The sequence below is a fragment of the Hyperoodon ampullatus genome, assembly GCF_949752795.1.
Source record: "Hyperoodon ampullatus genome assembly, chromosome: 14".
Classification (NCBI taxonomy): domain Eukaryota; kingdom Metazoa; phylum Chordata; class Mammalia; order Artiodactyla; family Ziphiidae; genus Hyperoodon; species Hyperoodon ampullatus.
The window spans coordinates 61861460-61882029 of record NC_136927.1 but is presented as its reverse complement, the minus strand read 5'-3'; the positions used below and the strand labels follow the sequence as shown (position 1 = coordinate 61882029).

Here is a 20570-nt window from a genome sequence, read left to right as displayed (position 1 = left end):
CTAACAAATCAGGGGCAGAATATGGGGGCTTTGGAGCAGTTTCCCAAGAATCCACTCCCACTCCAGGGTGAGGCTGGCACTAGGCCCACCCAGGGCCCTGCCCACCCCCACCTCTCCGGCGTGCAGACCCAATCCGTGCCCGGCCTGGTGCCATTTTTCCATGGGACTCTGGCTGTGGCGGTTCACATCTGGAGTCTAGACTCGGAGGCTCTGCGGGCCGGGCCTACCGCCCGGGCTGGGCCACCACTGCCCGCTGTTTGCTCAGCTGAAGCTGGTTAATTGGAATTAGAGTGGCCTCTGCGGTGCCGGCTGGCCGGCGGGCCCTGGCCGGCCGCTGCCGAGGTCTGTGGAACATCTGGCCGGGCCAGGACGGTCATTAGGTGGCAGGCGCCCGGCGCCACTGCCACCTCAGCCTCCGCCGGGGGCCGGCGGTGACTCAATGAGGCCTTTGTGGGCTCCGGGCTGCAGAACCAACCGTGCTGTGTGCCTGGGCTGCCTGCCCCATCTTCCGCCCTCAGAGTGGCCTTGTTCCAGGACCACACGGCCTCCCCTCTGGAGGCGGCTGGAAGCGGCAGAGATACGAGAAGTCCCTGAAAGGGACCCCCTGGACTGGGAGAAGCTTTTGAGATTTCCCACCCCTCCTTTCCAGAAGGCCCAGAGAAGTTGGTAGGGACTCAGGCCCAGGGGTCTGCAGAGGAGTTGCAAAGTCCTTAGGAACTCTGGAATTTGATTCAGATTGCTCAAGGTCAAATCCATGTCTATGATCAGGTCATCTGCCTCAACTCTCTCACTTGTGCAATGGGGCTTATACTAGCACCCACAGCCTGAGAGTATGAGAATTAAGTGAAATCCTGTATTGAGGTGCTCGGTACATGTAACAGCTCCCCTTCTCTGCTCCTACCTGTGCTTTAGCTCCAAACTGTCTGGAAGCCCCTGTCATTTTCAGCCTTTAAACCTGAAGCTCAGGCAAGAGAGATCTCTGGGTGGGGTGTTGAAGGTCTGAGTCTCGGGCCAGTGGCCACCGTCCCCCACATCAGTTTCTCCACCCAGTGACCCCACCCCAGGCAGGCAGATGAGGGCTGTGCCCACCCCTGGCTTGGTCCACTGGGGGTTCTCCTACAGGACAGAGCTGCTGTCTTCAGCAAACCTTGGAGAAACCCTAGCTATGGGATCTCCAGCTCTCGGGCCTGGATGGCCTCTCGGAAGCACTGGGCCCAGTCCTTCCACCCCCGCCCCCCAGCCTCTCCAGGGGCCCTGGGGGCAGCTCCTAGAATCAGGATCTTTCTGGCCTTATAGTAGTCATTTTGGGAAGAATCTCAGGAATGGGCAGAATGGGAGCAGTGGGGCCTTCATCTCTAGGGCAACCTAGAGTCCAAGTGCTCTCCAGCTGAAGCCATGGGGACATCAGGATCACAGATGACTTCTGCCAGCCTGGGAATAAAATCCAAACTCTTTCCTGGGGCTCACGTGGCCCTGCCCATTTCCTTGGCTTTGCAGATAATGATCCCCTTGCTGAGTCAGGCCAGCCTTCTGGTACCATGGCCTCCTCCCTGCAAACCTTTCCGCCAGTAGGTAATGCATCCAGCACCTGTCCAACACCCTCACTGCCCCCAAGTATTGGGAGCAGCATGGCAGGAAAACTGGATGGCAGGGGAGAGGGCTCAAGGGCCCCCTCTTCTGGCCAGAGGGTATCCTGGGGGTGCTGAGCTGGCATACTGGCCAGGCACTGGGTGGGCATACAGGAAGGAGGGGCCCAGAAGTCAGGGCCTCAACACAGGTTGCGACGGTCCACAGTCCCCTTCCTTACAGGAAAGTCCCTGGGTGGGAAGGTGAGACCTAGTATACCCACTGTAAGATACTGGATAAGAACCTTCCAGAAGCACAGTGGACTGCCCGGGCAATGGGATGAGTTTTTAATGCGAGGCAAAGTCAGTCCACAATACAAAAGTCTAAAAATCAGACCCACTTTTCCCACCTGGCACCTGGGGGGGTGGGGGCAGTTGGGGGCTTCCTTTGCGGGCAGGGATGGGGAGGGGCACAGCGAGGCCAGAGACGGGGGAGAGGGAACCAGGCCCCGGAGGCCCCGCTGGAGGGAGCCTGCTGCCCCTGTCCCTCTCCCGGAGCCGCCGGTCCCCTTCAGCAGGACTGCGGTCGTGCGGGCCCGTGTGCGGGGGACCACCCCACCCGTGTGTCTGGCCCTCAGAGAGGGTCAGGCACCAGCCGCATCATTTCTCCTTCTTCTCCAGCCCCTTCGATGTCGAGGCCTCTGTTCCCTCTTTGGATTCTGTCACTGCTGCTGGATCCTTAGGATTTGACTCCTCATAACTGACCAAAAGAACAAAACAACGGCGACACACTTAGAGGAGGGAAGAGCAGAATCTTTGTGCCCCACCTCCCACCATCGCGGGGAAACCCCTGGGCGCACACATCCTCGGCCCAGCACCTTCCAGGACTTGGCCCGGCCCCGCTGTGTGCCCTCCTCAGACAGGCTGCCTGCTCCGCTTTCTCTGTGCCTGGTGCTGCCAAGAGGTGGCAAGGGCAGCGGCAAACGGGAGAGGTTGGACTTGGGCTTGTGAAGACCAATTTTAAGCTTCTTGAACCTTCCACTGGAGAGAATGGGGGGAGAAAAGGGGCAGCCAGGATGAGGCTACGGGAGATGCGCTGCTTCCCAGGGCACACGGCAGGAGTCAAAAAGCTCAGCCCCAGGGGTGCGGGCAGGCAGGGGGCTGCTCTACTGGCAAGTGGCAGGGTGCCACTCTCCCAGGCGGACACCCTGCTTAACTCTTACTATGGGCTCCACTTATTGAGCAAGTGAGCTCATGCCAAGGACAATACTCACATTTCCTTACCAGATCAACCACACAAGGCAGGCACGTGCCCACTTACAGATGAACAGAGAGGTTTCCGAGAGAGGAAAGTGACTTGCCCAAGGCTATACGTATACGGTATACGGAGAGTGGTAACAGTGTCTACTGCTGTATGACAAGGGCTGCTGACACCCACTCTCACGTGAGTCCCACCGTACTGGTGAGGACACCAGGGTTCTGAGGCCCTGCTCCCCCACCCTGCGGCTGGGCACCGTGACTGCCTGGTGGTGGTGGAGGAGCTGCCTCTTGCCACCTGTCCCTGGCAAACCTCCCTGCCCTGTACACTGGAGCTGGGGTGTCTGCCCTACCTTGGGCCCCAGGGCAGTGGGGGGAAGTGGGCAGGTGGGCACCCGCTGGGCATTACATGGCGCTGGGATTCTGCGGGCGCCGGCGGCGAGGGCCAGCTAGCTTCTGCTGCATGGAGTCCGCCAGGCTGGCTGGGGAGCCCGAGACTGTGGGGAAGTGGGTGAGCCTCGGGGTATGAGGCAGGATTTCCGCTGAGGACTCGTAGCTGTGTGAGAGACAGACAGAGAGACAGAAAAAAGAGATGGAGAGGAAGAGACTAAGGGAGGACAGGGAGCAGGAGCAGGACTGGGTCTTACGTTTACCTATCTCTGCACTTTCAGGCTCTGTGGAAAGAAGCCAGTGTTACTTGGAGAACAAAGAAAAAAAGATGCACCTACATAGGGGGACACTCTGCAAAAGAACTAGGATGCCCTAGATGTATACGTGCTGCTGCGAAAACATCTCTCAGATACACCCTTGTGTGAAAAATCAAGACGCAGAATGCTCCAAGAATGCCATCATCTGCACAGGAATGTGTACACACATACGTGCTTTTAGGTGCAGAGATGTCTCTGAATGTCCAGGGACAGAGCTGGCCTCTGGGGGTGGCTGAGGTCTGAGGGGTTGTCCCTCTCATGCTATGGAATTTTTTTTTTTTCATGCTGTGGAATTTTGACCGATGTGCATGTGTTACCTATTTAAAAAGTAAATGAATTAAAAAAAAAAGGAGAGTGCCAATAAAAAGAAAAGTAAAACCAAAGATAAGGTGGAGAATTAGGGAGAGAGATGGGCAGAAAGAGAAGAGAGAGACCATTTGCTTTATCACCTCAATCTAAGAACCTCCTGGGGAGTGGGGGACAGAAAGGTGGGGCACCCATGTGGGTGAACATTTAGAGAAACAAAGCACCAAGTGGTTAAAGGCAGGCACTCTCTGTCCTGGCTGGGGAGGTGACCCCAAGTGGGGGCTGGGAGCCGAGGGTGAGGGTAGGGACTGAGCTCAGGGCTCAGGTCCCACCCCTGCCCCCAGAGCTCCCCCAGATCTGCCCCCAAGTTTACCACCAGCCTTGCCTCAGAGTCCACAGGGCTTTGCCAGGCCAGGAGCCACGAGCAGGCAGGTTGGGAGCCTGGGGCTCCTAGGAAGGGCAGAGGCAGGTACGGGGGAAGGGTGAGTCACAGGTTCCCCTGCAGGCAGCCAGGTGCACAGAAGGCTCTGGCAGCTGCTCGAGGGACAACCGGGAGGCCAGGCAGGTGGAGCTGGGTGGAAGGCCCCTGAGTGGGCAGCTTCAGTTGCAGCTGGCAGCTATTTCTGGGTCCCTGGCGGGCGGGGTCAGTGCTGCTGGGGAGCAGACACCTGTCGGAGTCATGCAGGCCTTGGGGTCAGGGTGGGGCTGATCATCGGTGTGGCACGTGTGCGGACGGGCATGGGGAAGGGGTATATGTGCGACTGAGACAGAGGGAAAGCAGCTAGCTGTGGGTTACGGCCACAGAGGTGACTGGATGGGGATTGACACTTGACTTCTAACAGCGCATTTCCATCACACTAGGGTCCCCTCTATTACTCATGTGTAGAAACTGAGGCCGGAGGAGGGGAAGGACATGCCTGAAGTCACACGGCAGCAGAGTCAGGAATGGGAACGCAGGGCTCCCACCAGTGGGGCAGTCTGGGGGGGAATCTACACCAGCCAGTTCCTTCTCAAGACTCAGCTGGCATCTGGGTGTGGGGGCTGCCTCGAGAGCCCCAAGGCCTTGCCCTCCCCTGGCTCCTGGCCCCCAGGAGGGTTCCGCTGGTGCCCACGGGCCTGGTACCCATGTGCTGGTGGAAAGGGCAAGGGGTGAGGCCGGCGGTGGGAACGGTGCTCCCCTGGAGACAGGTACCAACCGCCCTGGCAGGCTCCACTAGCTGCCTGCAGCTGCACCTGTGCCATGCAGACTTCTGCCCCCTGCCGCCTCTTACCTGAACATCTCTGTCACTTCTCCCTTGGCCAGTGCCACCAGGACAGGAAAGCCGATACAGGCGGGGACCAGGTACAGGAGTGCAGGCTGAGAGAGAACACAGGCTGGTGAGGCAGTGATGGGCAGGGCACATGCTCAGGGCTGTGCCCATCACCCAACCCTCTCCCGGGTGTGACTTTAGAGGGACCCTGACTGCCCAGGTTCACAGAGCAAGTCAGTGGCTGGGCCCAAACCCAGGGCTCCTGACTCCAGACCAGGGCTGTTCTTCTCTGGGAGGGAACACAAGAAACCCAAAGAAACTCAAGTATGCAGGGCTTTAAGGGCGCCCATTAGTCTGGATGGCAGCATCCCAACTGCCCAGGACATCAGGTTCAAACTTGCAACCTCCTGAGTTGGTCCTATTCCCAGAGACCCTGCTTGTCTAGGTCTGGGGCTGGAAGTCTGCACTTTTAGCAATGCTCCAGGAGATGCTGTTAGAATGACAATGATTACGACATAGCTGCTATGGTTGGAGTACTTTCTGTGGCCTGGATTGAGGTCACCCAACTGGTCATTGGCTCCACCGGGATTCATGCCCAGGTGGTCTGGGCCCACAGCCTGTGAGGAAACTCCTGGTGAAGCTGGGTCTGGAGGACGGGACAATGACACTAACAGGTCCTGCTCCCAGAGTACCTACTGGGTGCACCGAGCTCAGCCTCTGGGGAGCGCTTCAGTCCATCTCCACACCCGCTGTGACCATCCTCCTTGTGTACGGAAGGAAGGCTGATGCTTCCAGAGGAGAGGGGGTAGCCCAGGCCTTGGAGGCCTAAATGGCAAACTGGAGGTTGAACTTGGGCACCCCCCAGACTCCAAAGCCATTCTTCTCCTTGCAGCATCTGAAAGCTGGACCTCATGCTACTGATCAACCCTCCGTGGCCCCCAATGCTCCCAGCAGCCTGAAGTCCCCATGAGATGTGACCCCTGCTTCCTTCTCCAACCTCCCCTGCCCTGCCCTACTCTGGCCACACTGGTCTCACTGTGGTCCTCCTTGTCACCTGAAGCTACAGGACCTCTGCATGTACCGTTTCTGGGATGTTCTTCCCACCTGTGCCTAGGTTCCTCCTCCATCAGACCTCGGCTCAGCTGTCACTTCCGTGGGGCAGCCTGTGCTTGCGTGGGGTCAGGCCCTCTTGCTGCACGCTCTCAGCTCCCCCACTCCCCCCGCAATTCTTCACAACATTCTCTGGCAACTTGGACTGAAACATTCCTGTGCCATTATAGGCTGGCGTTTCTCTCCTGTTACGCTGTCAACTCCATGAGGGCAGGCCCCACAGCTGTCTTGTTCACTGCTGTATTCCTGGTACTCAGAAGAGGGCCTGGTAAATACGAAGCCAATGGCTTCCTCACAGATGCTCACAAAATTAAGGGGGTGTCCTGGAGATAACTAGGGTGAGGGTGAGGGAGACATCACTCCAAAGGCAAAGCCAGCACCTGACTAGAGAACAGGGCTCCACAGTCTCCTGAGGCTGACCATCAGACCATTTCCTGGCTCCTGCCATGGGTGAGCTGTGAACCACCCCACTTCCTATATATTATCCTTGAAACTAATAACACCCTATTCATTTGGATCTGAGTTTTACAGATGATGCTATTGAGGTTCAGAAGGAAATGACTTGCCTGAGGTCACACAGGGTGTTAAGGGGCTGAGTTGGGATTTGAACTTGGGCAGCTGAGCTTCTTCTCCTGCATCAGGTATTTGCTATGAGATAGGCTTTGGGCCAAGAATGATAGAAATCACAACAACAAGACTTGTGAGAGGCAGCCAAAGCAGTACTCAGGGGAAAATTTGTAACCCTAAGTATATTTACTAGAAAGACTGGAAATAAACAATCTCAGTTTTCAAATCAGGAAGCCAGAAAAAGAATAAAATAAACACCCCCAAAGTAGGAAGAAAATAATAAAGGCAAAGCAAAAATTAATGAAATAAAAATAAAACAAATATAAACTGATTAAAATTTAATTTCTGAAAAGTAGATCACTTTTATAGATGAAGAGACTGAAGATCAGAGGAGAAAAAAGGATCTGCTCTAAATCACACAGTTGGTCAGGATACAGACCCAGGTTCCTCTGTCTCTAAGTCCAGTATATTTTCTTCACCAAGGCCAGGCTGGGCAAAACAGAAGGCTTCCCAGGAGGAGGGTGCGTAGAAGTCTGGCCCCACCATAGCCTGCCACACTTAAGAGCTGGCAGCAACTGAGGGGCTCCTTTGGGAAGAACTGAGTTTGCTTAGTATCACAGGGATACACACCTATTCTTTTTTTTCCTCTCAAGGCACCAGGGAACCTCTCCAAAGAAAGTCAGTGCTAAGGAGAGGATGGGATGTACAGCTTGGGGCAGTGTGGGGGTCAGGACTCCTGCCTCTCCATCTTGCCTTGGCTTTGCTGTGTGACCACAGATAAACCACGTTCCTTTCTGGGCTTCCCTCTCCGTCCGTATGATGAGGACACCTGATCATCATTAAAGGCCTTTCTAGGAGGCTGCTAGTCCTGGCTTGGAGTGCTTTTTTTTTTTTTTTTTGCGATACATGGGCCTCTCACCGTTGTGGCCTCTCCCGTTACGGAGCACAGGCTCCGGACACGCAGGCTCAGCGGCCATGGCTCACGGGCCCAGCCGCTCCGCAGCATGTGGGATCTTCCCGGACCGGGGCACGAACGTGTGTCCCTTGCATCGGCAAGCGGACTCTCAACCACTGCGCCACCAGGGAAGCCCTGGAGTGCATTTTTGATAGAAGCCAAATGGGAACACAGAGGCAGAGGTGACCCCTACCTAGGGAACTGCTCACACTGGGACTGCCTATGTCTTGGAGAGGGAGAAGGAGCTCAAAGAACAGGTTTCCCTTGTGTCCCAATCCCCATCCCAAAAAAGATTTTCAGAGAGATGCCCGTGTGGATGACTGGGGAGAACAGTTGGGCTGCTGCTGGGGAGTAGCAGAGGCCTGAGACCAGGAGTCTAGGGCTCTAGCCAGGTCTCAGCTTGACTTGCTGTGTCACCCAGGGAAGGCTCCTTTTCTCTCTCCCACAGAGAGGACCACCTCTCCCACCTCTGCCCTGAGCCTGTGTGAGAGCTCCCAATGGAGCCTTCTCTGAGTCTAGCCCAGGCAGAAGGCAAGCCTGCCACCTGGTGGCCCTCTGTGGAATAGCTCTGGGCTTGGACTCTCACGGGACTGACAGCTGGAGAACAGACCTCCAAGGAGGCCCAAGCACTCTCTGCGCCCTCCTTGCCAAGTGCGTGTCCCTCTCAGCTTGCGGAGCTTCCAAGGCCATTTGGGGCAGAAGTGAATGAGAGGTGCTTCCCCACTGGTTCTTGGTTTCTCTATGGGCCAGGGGACCTTGGACCTTCTGTAAAGCATCAGTATCAATTTCACAAACACTGTAGATATGAAAATATTGTAAGGACTAAATGAGTTAATGAGCGAGAGGGTTTAGCACGGTGCCTGGCACAGAGTAACTGGCCAGCAGCTCTTGTGATTAACTTAAATGTGGCTTCCCTGTGGCCGGTGCCCTGGGGAAGCGGGAAGGGAGGAGGAGGAGGAGGGGAGGGTGGAGGGGGTACAGTAATACTAACTGGGCCGGGCATGGTTCTGAGCACGTTACTTATATTAACTCATTTCACCCTCAGACGACCCCAAGGTGGCTTCTATTATTTATCCTCATTTTGTTTTCACGAATCAATGAGGAATCCTGAGTATAACTTCAGCAACTTGCCCAGAGTCCTGCAGAAGCAGACGGTGGAGCCTGGATTCACACCAGGGCTCCCTTAGCCTCCACTCCACACTGCCTCTCCCATGGCCGGGGGTTCAGAGCCTGGGCTTGGTCTTCACGTGACACAGGTTTGAATCCTGGCTCCACCACACACCTGCCACGTAGCACCTGAACTCCAGTTCCCTCATCTGTTCACAGGATCCTCCTGAAGTACTGAGCAGAGCCTGACCCATGGGGAGTGCTCTTATTTCCAGAAGAAAGCAACCTTGCCTGCCGGCTTTCCCCTCGCCAGCTCTTCTCCAGGCCACACACTGACAGCTTTCAACCCCAGCCCAGCCTGGTTCACTCTGTGGCAGCTCAGTACCCATCTAGGTGAGAGAAGGGGGCAGAGCCTGGCCTGCTTGGGGAGTGATGGAAGGGGGGCCCTGACATCCTATCACTTACCTGGTGGGTGGACAATGGGCTGAGACGCCCAACACCCACCTGATCCCGTTCTTCTGTCTGCTCCCACTACCGAGGCTGAGAAGCCATGGCCACATTACAGCTGGAGCCCAGGGACACTGATCTGTCCCAGGAGATGTGGGCAAAGATCTGCTGAGAGGACTCGGAGAAAGGTGTCGCCTTCCTGATGAAGGTGACAGGCAGGCTGGCGTCCTTCCTCCTTCTCCTCGCCACCCGTGTGCGTGTGCTGCCTGAAGTAGGGCAGTCACCTTGCAACGACCACAGGTGGAAAGGCCAAGAGAATCACAGACACGCTTGCTCTACACCACTGGACTGCTTGCATGTGGGACAAGTAAGTGCCCACCACTTGCAGTGAAAGCACTCCCGATACACCGAGGAGTCATGCTCACCTGGGCGTGTTTGAAGATGTGCATGATGAAGATGGTCAGGCCCAGGCCGAAGATGTAGGCTGCAAAGCTGGTGTAGAAGTAGGTGTGGGTGTTCTTCTTCAAGCTTCAGTGATGGTGTGGGGAGAGAGGAGGGTGAGACTGAGGCACTGCAGAGCAACAGTGAGGAGGAGGGGAGCTGGGGAAGACCCTGGAGGCTGTGTGGGATGGCTGAGAGCTCTGGGCCGGGGGCTTGGAGGTGGGCATGCACTCTGATTCTGCCCCAGCTAAGTGTCTCTGGACCAGTCACTTTCCTTCTTTCAGCCTCAGTTTACTCATCTGCAAAATGGGAAAACCATGAGCCATCTCCCTAGTGGTTGTTGAGTATCAAATGCTATAACCTAGAACAGTGGCTAGGAAGCTCAGGCCAGCATAAAAATCACCTGGACAGCATGTTAAAAAAATAGAGCTGTATGGGAGTTCTCTGGTGGTCTAGTGGGTAGGATTCTGGGCTTTCAATGCCGTGGCTGGGTTCAATCCCTGGTCGGGGAACTGAGATTCCGCAAGCCACGCAGCACGGCCAAAAAAACAAAACAAAAAACAAAACAAAAACAAAACAAAAGAAACACCCAGAGTTCTACGTCCAATTCCCAGGGAGTCAGATCTAATAGGTCTGGGGATCTGCATTTAAAAAAAAATTTTTGGGGCTTCCCTGGTGGCGCAGTGGTTCAGAGTCCGCCTGCCGGTGCAGGGGACACGGGTTCGTGCCCCGGTCCGGGAAGATCCCACATGCCGCGGAGCGGCTGGGCCCGCGAGCCATGGCTGCTGAGGCTGCGCGTCCGGAGCCTGTGCTCCGCAACGGGAGAGGCCACAACAGTGAGAGGCCCGTGTACCGCAAAAATAAATAAATAAATAAATAAATAAATAAATAAAAAATTTTTGTAATAACTATTTATTTTTGGCTTTTTTTTTTTTTTTGGTATGCGGGCCTCTCACTGTTGTGGCCTCTCCCGTTGTGGAGCACAGGCTCTGGACGCGCAGGCTCAGCGACCATGGCTCATGGGCCCAGCCGCTCCACGGCATGTGGGATCCTCCCGGACCGGGGCACGAACCTGTGTCCCCTGCATCGGCAGGTGGACTCTCAACCACTGCGCCACCAGGGAAGCCCGGCTTTTTTTTTTTAATTGAAGTATAGTTGATTTATAATATCATGTTACTTTCAGGTGGAAAGCACAGTGATTCATATATATACAAATATATATATATATTCTTCAGATTCTCTTCCCTTACAGGTTATTACAAAATATTAAGTATAGTTCCCTGTGCTATACAGTAGGTCCTTGTTGGTTTGGGGATCTGCATTTGAATCTGATATACAGGTGGATCATGCTTTGAGGAACACTGATACAGAAACTGTACAGCTAAGTTCTTTTAAGCGCAGTGGAGCTAATAGTTCAGTAAACCGCTGTGAATACTGAATGGATGTTGATTACATGGATAGAACGCCACTGGCTTTCTGGGCGATTCACCCAAGATCAGCTTCAGAAGAGCTGACCCGTGCAACCTGGCACTGCCATCACCTGATGCCCTTTCACAGTGCCAGCTCAGGACCTGTGCCTGTGTCCAGCAACATCTGTGGAATGAATGAGTGCTTCTGAAGCCCTTCCCTCCTTACCCTGGCGGCTTCTGAGCCTGGAGCTGCAAGTACACTGAGACCTGTCCTGTTGTGCAGCCTGGAGGGTAACGGATTCCCTGTGGGAATGTCACGCAGATTCTGGAACCATCTTGGAAGGACCTGCTTACCCTGCAAGTCCAGGCCCGGAAGGAGATCCTTCCTCCGAGGGTGCTGCCAGCTGAATCTGTATCTCTAGCAAATGGCCGGGAGGCTCTCGTGGGTTGCTCTCTGTATTACCTCTGAACATCTAGGGGCAGAGCAGCTGGCACAGATGTGCTTCTACTTACAGACTGGCCAGGTCCCTTCCAAAGGCTCCACAGTGGCACTACCCAAATAACCCACATCTATGTCAGTGAGGAAAAGTTAAAAGTTTCACATGCAACTTGGATTTCCATGACACTGGCACTGAGTTTCTCACTATCACTTTCAACACTATTACTGTTTTGGCAACTACTGGGCACAAGGAGATTAAGAAAAGTTCATAAACCACCTCAAAATTAAGCGCACACACAGCAAGCCCTCCGCTGGGAAGACTGAGCACCACTTACTGGTGGCAGGCCCAGCTGACCAGGTGCATTAACTCGGTGTGACCTTTTCTGAGTTTCAAGGGGTGGCTCAACTTGGTCCCCTTCCCTCGCCCTTGTGCTCACGTTCTACAAAGGACTGAAAATGTCTGAGCAAGGAGAGGGTGCGGAACAGCTAGTGCAGCTGGGACACGGTGACCTGACCCCGGGCTGATAAAAAGCGATAATGATGACGACGGTGCCTGCAGCTGGACTTCCCTGGGAGCCGCTGGGGTCAGCCTGTGCTCAGCACTCCCTCCACATCTTCTCGGTCAGCCCCAGGCAGGAGCTCCTGTTTACTACTAACTTAAGGATGAGAAACCTTCCCTCAGAAAGGTCAGTTCACTTGCCAAGATCACACGGTGAGAAAGCTCTATGGGTACCACCAGGACCCTCTGGGTTTAAATCTCACTCTGTGATTCATACCTCCCCCAACCTCTCCAGGCTCTTTGAACACTTAGAACCTCAAGATGCAAAATGCAGATAAAGTCGGAATTGCCCTGGCTGCTGTGGGGGTGGAAGGTGTGGTCCCGAGTTACCTCCTTTGGGCTCCTGGAAGCTGAAGAACCCCAGAGAACCTCCCTGCCCAGGGGAGGCCCCTCACTTGTGGAACCTGAGCATTAGGGTGCCTAAGCGGCTTACCTGATGTCAAAACGCAGCAGCAAGGCGATGAAGATTCCTGCAGGGAGAAAGCCAGGTTAGACAGTGGTAGAGGAGGAGCAGGGTAGTCAGCTAATATGCAACTGGGTCCCCACTTGTTCTCAGCCACGGAGCAATCATCAGGGGCCAAGGGTGTGGCTGACACTGCTAACTGCCAGCAGAACTCCCGTTTCTCCACCTTCAGGCCACCTGGAACAATGAGACGGTCCCAGGATTTTGCTTTGGTCTGGGACCACGTTGACCTGGCACCTCATAGCACCACAGTGTGGCACACTGGGCCCACCCTCCCAAACATTTACAGGGTGCCTAAGCACCAGGCACTGTACGCAATACAGGGGGAAGCAAAACCACTGCTCTCAGAGCCCAGCCGAGGGGGCAGGGCATGCTGATCGAATATTAACAAAAATCAATGTAAGTAATCGGAAAAGAAGTAGTAAAGCTGTCATTGTTTGCAGATGACATGATACTATACATAGAGAATTCTAAAGATGCTACCAGAAAACTACTAACCAATGAATTTGGTAAAGTAGCAGGATACAAAATTGATACACAGAAATCTCTTGCATTCCTATACACTAATGATGAAAAATCTGAAAGAGAAATTAAGGAAACACTCCCATTTACCACTGCAACAAAAAGAATAAAACACCTAGTAATAAACCTACCTAAGGAGACAAAAGACCTGTATGCAGAAAACTATAAGACACCGAGGAAAGAAATTAAAGATGATACAAAAAGATGGAGAGATATACAATGTTCTTGGATTGGAAGAAGCAACATTGTGAAAATGACTATACTACCCAAAGCAATCTACAGAGTGAATGAAATCCCTATCAAACTACCAATGGCATTTTTCGCAGAACTAGAACAAAAAATTTCACAATTTGTATGGAAACACAAAAGACCCCGAATAGGCAAAGCAACCTTGAGAAAGAAAAATGGAGCTGGAGGAATCAGGCTCCTGGACTTCAGACTATATTACAAAGCTACAGTAATCAAGACAGTATGGTACTGGCACAAAAACAGAAATATAGATCAATGGAACAGGATAGAAAGCCCAGAGATAAACCCATGCCCATATGGTCACCTTACCTTTGATAAAGGAGGCAAGAATATACAATGGAGAAAAGACAGCCTCTTCCATAAGTGGTGCTGGGAAAACTGGACAGCTACATGTAAAAGAATGAAATCAGAACACTCCCTAACACCATACACAAAAATAAACTCAAAATGGATTAAAGACCTACACGTAAGACCAGACACTACAAAACCCTTAGAGGAAAACACAGGCAGAACACTCTATGATATAAATCACAGCAAGATCCTTTTTGACCCACCTCCTAGAGAAATGGAAATAAAAACAAAGATAAACAAATGGGACCTAATGAAACTTCAAAGCTTTTGCACAGCAAAGGAAACCATAACAAGATGAAAAGACAACTCTCAGAATGGCAGAAAATATTTGCAAACCAAGCAACTGACAAAGGATTAATCTCTAAAATTTACAAGCAGCTCATGCAGCTCAATATCAAAAAAAACAAACAACCCAGTCCAAAAATGGCCGGAAGACCTAAATAGACATTTCTCCAAAGAAGATATACAGATTGCCAACAAACACATGAAAGGATGATCAACATCACTAATCATCAGAGAAATGCAAATCAAAACTACAATGAGGCATCACCTCACACCAGTCAGAATGGCCATCATCAAAAAAATCTAGAAACAATAAATGCTGGAGAGGGTGTGGAGAAAAGGGAACCCTCTTGCACTGTTGGTGGGAATGTAAATTGATACAGCCACTATGGAGAACAGTATGGAGGTTCCTTAAAAAACTAAAAACAGAACTACCATACGACCCAGCAATCCCACTACTGGGCATACACCCTAAGAAAACCAAAATTCAAAAAGAGTCATGTACCACAATGTTCACTGCAGCTCTATTTACAATAGCCAGGACATGGAAGCAACCTAAATGTCCATCAACAGATGAATGGATAAAGAAGATGTGGCACATATATATGATGGAATATTACTCAGCCATAAAAAGAAACGAAATTGAGTTATTTATAGTGAGGTGGATGGACCTAGAGTCTGTCATATAGAGTGAAGTAAGTCAGAAAGAGAAAAACAAATACCGTATGCTAACACATATATATGGAATCTAGGGGAAAAAAAGGCTCTGAAGAACGCAGGGGCAGGACAAGAATAAAGATGCAGATGTAGAGAATGGACTTGAGGACACGGGGAGGGGGAAGGGTAAGCTGGGACAAAGTGAGAGAGTGGCATGGACATATATACACTACCAAATGTAAAACAGATAGCTAGTGGGAAGCAGCCATATAGCACAGGGAGATCAGCTCGGTGCTTTGTGATCACCTAGAGGTGTGGGATAGGGAGGGTGGGAGGGAGATGCAAGAGGGAGGAGATATGGGGATATATGTATATGTATAGCTGATTCACTTCGTTATACAACAGAAACTAACACACCATTGTAAAGCAATTATACTCCAATAAAGATGTTAAAAAAAAATCAATGTAAAACTGTGCCTGTGAAAGGGTGCTTCCTGTGTCATGGGAAGGTCTATCAGGGGATGAGACTCAGGCTGGGGGGAGGTGGGGAGGAAGGAGGGCTTCTTTGAGGAAGTGACACTTACCAGGGAAAGGGAACAGCATGTGCAAAGAGGAAAGAGGGCTCAGGAGGTGTGGCAGGGCTCTAGGAGCCAGTAAGGCTGCAGCCCAGAGCAGGAGATGCTGGGGATGGACCAGCCATGCAGGGCCCCATGGGTACGAGGAGTGGGAGTAATGGGACACACTGGAAGAATTCTAAGTGGGAGAATAACCTAAAAAGATTTTGAGAAAGACCCTCATGGCAGTTGCTTGGCTGGAGGGAGAAAGAGTAGGAGCAAGCAGACCACCGGGAGGTCCTGCAGGAGCTGAGACAAGGACAGTGAACTCTGTCCACCCACTGCACTATTTGCACTTCAAAACCAAGCCCAGTCACGCTGGAAACTTGAGTCCCTGAGACACAGCCAGCCAGTCCAGCCTCTGCATGTTGTACACATGTCCATCTGTGTGTCTGTCTCCCTGACTTATCTTTGGGCTCAGACAGAGCAGGGCTGAACCTCATTCAGTTGAGAGCAGGTTCTCAGGAGCCAAAACATTCCGTGCTCATCAGAAGCGCTGACTGGCAACATGTGATTAATTTCAAAGAGGAAAATGAATTAGTCCTCATTGAAGACTGCGAGTAGGGAGCTGGTGGGTGGTGAGAACAGACAAATGCTGCCGTTCTGGAAACAAAACTGGGAACCCAGTGGCCCCTGGCAGCTGAATTCTACAACTGTTCTTCAACTAATCCACGGGCCAGAGCTCCCAAGAGCTTTTACTCATAATAATGCATCTGATTCTCAAAGCAACACCCCACAACCCATTCTTCCTTCAAGGTCATCCCCGAGGCTCTGTGAGGGTACAATAACTCACACTGATTGTGACTGCTGAAAAGACTCAGATACACAGGAATATGAGGATATGCAGAGATGTCCCATGCAGGCCTCAAGCCCAGAACCACCCAACAAGGACAGTGGGGAAGTCTGCGGGTGCCTGTGACAGACCCCCCGCCGCAGGGCGAGACGAATGCTTTATGGGACTCGGTTTCTTCAGTCGGATGGAGCTGCTTCCCTCCTCCCAGAACCACCAGCTATGGGAACACCTGGCTTCAAGACCATGGCCCCACGGCCTTAGGCAAGTCTCTTTGAACCTCAGTTTCCTCATCAGTAACATGGAAATACCCTCTACCTCATCGGGCTGCTAGAAGTAGCAAAGATAACGTATTAAAAAACACCCAGCATAGTGCTTGGCCAACAACAGGTGCTTGACAAATGATAGTTCTGGGACTATCTTATTATTGTTATTACTGTCATAAAAGCAGTTCTGATAACATTTTTTGCAGTCAGATAGACCTGGTCTGAGTCTTGGCCCTTTTGCTTCTTTTTTTTTTTTTTTTTGCGGTATGCGGGCCTCTCACTGTTGTGGCCTCTCCCGTTGCGGAGCACAGGCTCCGGATGCGCAGGCTCAGCGGCCATGGCTCACGGGCCCAGCCGCTCCGCGGCATATGGGATCCTCCCAGACCGGGGCATGAACCCGTATCCCCTGCATCGGCAGGCGGACTCTCAACCACTGCGCCACCAGGGAGGCCCCCTTTTGCTTCTTAGTGTGTGAATTTACCTTAAGTCCCTTCATTTCTGAGCCTCAGTTTCCTCATTGGTACAAGAGAGAAAGCCTTTGCGTCATCATCATACGTATCACAAAAGGAAGGTATCACAACACAAGTGCCTGTACCATCCCTGCTTACTAGCAGAATTGTTATTATGTCCTACACTGGAAAATAAACTGGCTTTTAATTTGTTCCAAACTTTCTTCTTTCAAGCAAGCACCAGGGGTGCTTCTAACCCTCTGACTCTGAGCCTCTGGGACTAGGGGATAAGAATGTTCTTTGGATGTTCTGTGCCCCTGTCACCAGGCCTGGATCTCGCAGACACACAGAATCCAAGCCTCAGCCATTTCAGCTGCCCTCAAGAGAGGCAGCTCAGCTTTGCCCCCAGGTAGTTCGGGCTGCAGGCCGCCAGGGATGTATGTCCAGGCTCAGACCTTCACACGGGGCACCTGTCTCTGTATCCACAGGTACGCTGACTAGCACCCACACATAGATGATGGGTTCAAAGGCCAGCTCGTGCAGTCGAGCAGGTGCGTGCCACCTGTCCCTCTGCTAAGACTGCAGACAAAGGAGCCCACAGCCATGGTGCTCCGTGTCCACACATAGTGCATGTTCTCCCTGGAGCCCTCCCAGTACTGGGGAGAGGAGGACCAAGGGGACTGTGGCAGTTCTAGCACATTTGTGTTACCTGAAAACACTGGGAAGGGGTGTGTACACGTGCAAGTGTGTGAAGGGATCAGATTCCTTTAACACTGCCACAGAATGTGCTTTTGTAGAGTGTATTTCGGTCTGTCATATACATTTACTTCTGTAGTTCTTGAGTAATGTCTGCTCACCCAGTCAGAAGCTCCGTGAGAGGCAGTCTTGCTCAGCACTGTCCCTCCAGCGCGCAGCCCATGGCTTGGCCCAGGACTGGCACTCCACAATGTATGCCGAGGTGGACCCCTTCACCAGACCCCCGGGCAGGGGGCGGGGGGATCTCCCAGCCTAACCCTTTCTCCTTCCCTCTCCTGGTGGGTAAGGCTGTGTTTCACAGGACTCCTCCTTCTCCAGGGAAGCCCCCTCCACCCTTTGCACTGTGGCCCCCACCTCAGCCTGGTCACCTGGAATGACGATGTCTCCGAGTCCCAGCATGGCAAAATTGTCCGCTTCCAGGCCCTTCTCCAGCAGATCCTGGGGAAACACCACTGCAGGGGGAGGCAGGGATGCGAGGAGGTGGTGAGAGCCCAGCGCACTCTGACTCCTACCCTTCCACCTCTGGTGTATGGAACGTACACACTTGCATTTCTGGGTGGGGGGATGGGAGTGGGGAGCTCAGAGGATGTCGAAGGGCTGAAGGGCAATGTCTCCATCTGGAATCACAGCTGGTTAGAGCAGGGAAGAATCTAGGATCATCTAGGCTAAAGGTTTAATGCCTTTATTCAGCTGTAACTCACATGTCATTTCAGTGCCCTTTTATAGCTAGAACTCTGGTTAAATGGGATTGACCCTAAAGCCTAGTATATAAAAGATGAAACAGCCCACACGGTGCTGGCATCTAATAGGCTTTGCATCTCACTGCAGCTGGGGTGTGGACAGACCCTTGTTCTGAAGCAGGGAGAGCTTGGGCTACAGGCTGTTTCTGTATCTGCTGAGAGTGAAGAGGTCACATACCTATAAATTCCTTGCTTAGAGCCCCTTACTCAGAAACCCTGCTGGCCAGCTTGTTTGGATAAATACAGATTGAGAGAAATGCCTCCCTGTCTGTCCAGTTATGGCAAGAGGCAGCTGTAGCTGGATTTCATCCATAGCGGCCTGGAGCAGAGAGCAGTTACGTGTGGGCTTCAGGGTCAGACTGTGTGGGTCTGAATCCTGGCTCTGCTGTGTGACTGCACAGTTTACTTAACTGCTCTGCGTCTTCGTTGTCTCACCTATAAAATGGGTATAACAGCTGAACTGACCCCATAGGGTTGTGGTGAGGATTAGGTGATTTGCACACATTGTTAACTGCTACGTCATGCCTTCTTTACTAACCCAGTCCTGCTTTTGTGTGGGGCCGCCCTCCCAGGGGATGAATCAAGTGTGGCATAAGGCTAAGACAATCAGGACAATCTGGTTCCCAAATTCCTGACTTCCCTTGCAGCTAGGAGTGGTCATGTGACCCAGCTCTGGCCAATGGTACGTAAGCAGAGGTAAGCTGGGGGTTCTGGGCAAGCTTGTGCCTCCCTAATGAATTGTACAGAGGCCCTTCCTTGCCTGCTTCTTCCTGCCTTGAATGCACAATCACAGTGACTTACAGCTCTCCTCATTTGATCCTCCCAAACCTGGTACCATTCAATTCTGAGTGGCAGATGTGGAAACCAGGGCCCAGGGAGGTGAAGTCTCTTCCCTCAGGCCACGTAGCCAGCGAATGTCACATCTGGGATTCAAGTCCAGGCCTCCTGACTTCAGCATCTGTCCACTTAACCACTCTGTTAGACTGCCTCTGAGCTCGACTCCTAGCAGGGGAGGGCAACGGACTTTCTCCTCAAGCCAGAAAACCAAATTTCAAGCACCAGAAACCAGAGATGAATGTCATTTCCCTGTTCAGAGTCTTCCAATGGCTCATCCACTGCCTAGTGGGCAGTGTCCAGGCTCCTTGACACGCCATCCTTGGCTTCCCCATATCTGGCCTCTTTTCTGCTGCTCCCCTAAACTCAGCCACATTCCCTGCCCGATTCTCTGCTCCCTCCATGCATTTTCCTAATTGTAGCCCTTGGCTGAAGCTGTACTCTCTCTTTCAAATGCCCCTACTGCCCCTGCATGCTTGGTAAACACATATTCATCCTTCGTGACCCAGGAAAGCTTTCCTGACACCTTGGCTGGGTTCATCCATCACAGCACGTAGGGCATAGCTGCTCTTCTTTCTGGCTTGCCCAGCATCTGTTCTGTTGCTCTGAAGAACTGCCCTCACCTTACACCCCTGGTTCTGGGAGGCTGCTGATTCAAATACTCTGCCCTCAGGCACTGGAGAGGGCAGTGACCCTGGCCTTTCCACCACTCCCAGCTGGAATGCCTAGCTTACGGGCCAGGCCAGGCTCCATGGGTTCATCCAAGCCAAAGCTGGGAGAAACTTGTTTTCCTCTAGGGTCGCTGAGCTGCGACTGCAGCAGCTAGGAACGAGTGGCCACCAACCTCTCCCCAGCTCACAGAGAGGACCTGTGTGCATCAGGGGAGAGTCAGACCGTGAGGAGGACAGCCATTTCCTGACTCCTGGGGCTGACTCCACCCCGTCTGCCCGCTGCCCAAGCAGCACTCCTCGTGGAGCTGTGAGGTCTTCCTGACAGGATCCCCCTGCTTCCTTCCATCATGTCTTACTGATTCCGTTCCTCCTCTTTGGGTCTTGGGATGCCAGGAGGTGATTCTTCATTAGTCTAAGGCTTAAACTCTAAGCTCATCATGCTTTTCCCATCCCCCTTGATGACGAATGACAGAATTGGGCCTGTGACCCAATTCTGGCCAGTGAAATATGAGAGAGGCTACAGGGGGGATTTGGGGAAAAACATCCCTCTCTGATGAAAGAGAGACATAAAGTTCCCCCTTTCTGCCCGTGAACATGTTGAGAATGGTGGGGTGGAGGGCTGAGGTGACCTTGGCTCTTGGCAACGCCACTGAGGGTCAGAAATCCAACTCTAGATGCTCTGCCACTGGGCTTGCTGCAGTGTGAAATAACCACATTTCCACTTTTTTTTTTTTGCCACGCAGCATGGCATGCAGGATCTTAGTTCCCTGACCAGGGATTGAACCCGCTCCCCCTGCAGTGGAAGCA

General features: G+C 52.6%; 1 protein-coding gene across 2 annotated transcripts in view; it reads right to left on the bottom strand.

Moving 5' to 3' along the window:
• Positions 1 to 1890: 1890 nt before the first annotated feature.
• The window catches only part of HM13 (histocompatibility minor 13), a gene marked incomplete at its 5' end in the record, with an annotated part of 41454 nt that continues 22774 nt past the window's right edge, over positions 1891 to 20570 (bottom strand). Inside the window, 6 exons of one of the 2 annotated variants that reach the window (XM_079719551.1) lie at positions 1891 to 2325; positions 3232 to 3378; positions 5107 to 5192; positions 9697 to 9799; positions 12553 to 12589; positions 17887 to 17970. In XM_079719551.1, coding sequence (XP_079575677.1) covers positions 2226 to 2325; positions 3232 to 3378; positions 5107 to 5192; positions 9697 to 9799; positions 12553 to 12589; positions 17887 to 17970 — 557 coding nt within the window. In that variant the 3' untranslated portion in view covers positions 1891 to 2225. The remainder of the gene's footprint in view (positions 2326 to 3231; positions 3379 to 5106; positions 5193 to 9696; positions 9800 to 12552; positions 12590 to 17886; positions 17971 to 20570) is intronic. The other variant, XM_079719552.1, reaches the window with a different exon arrangement.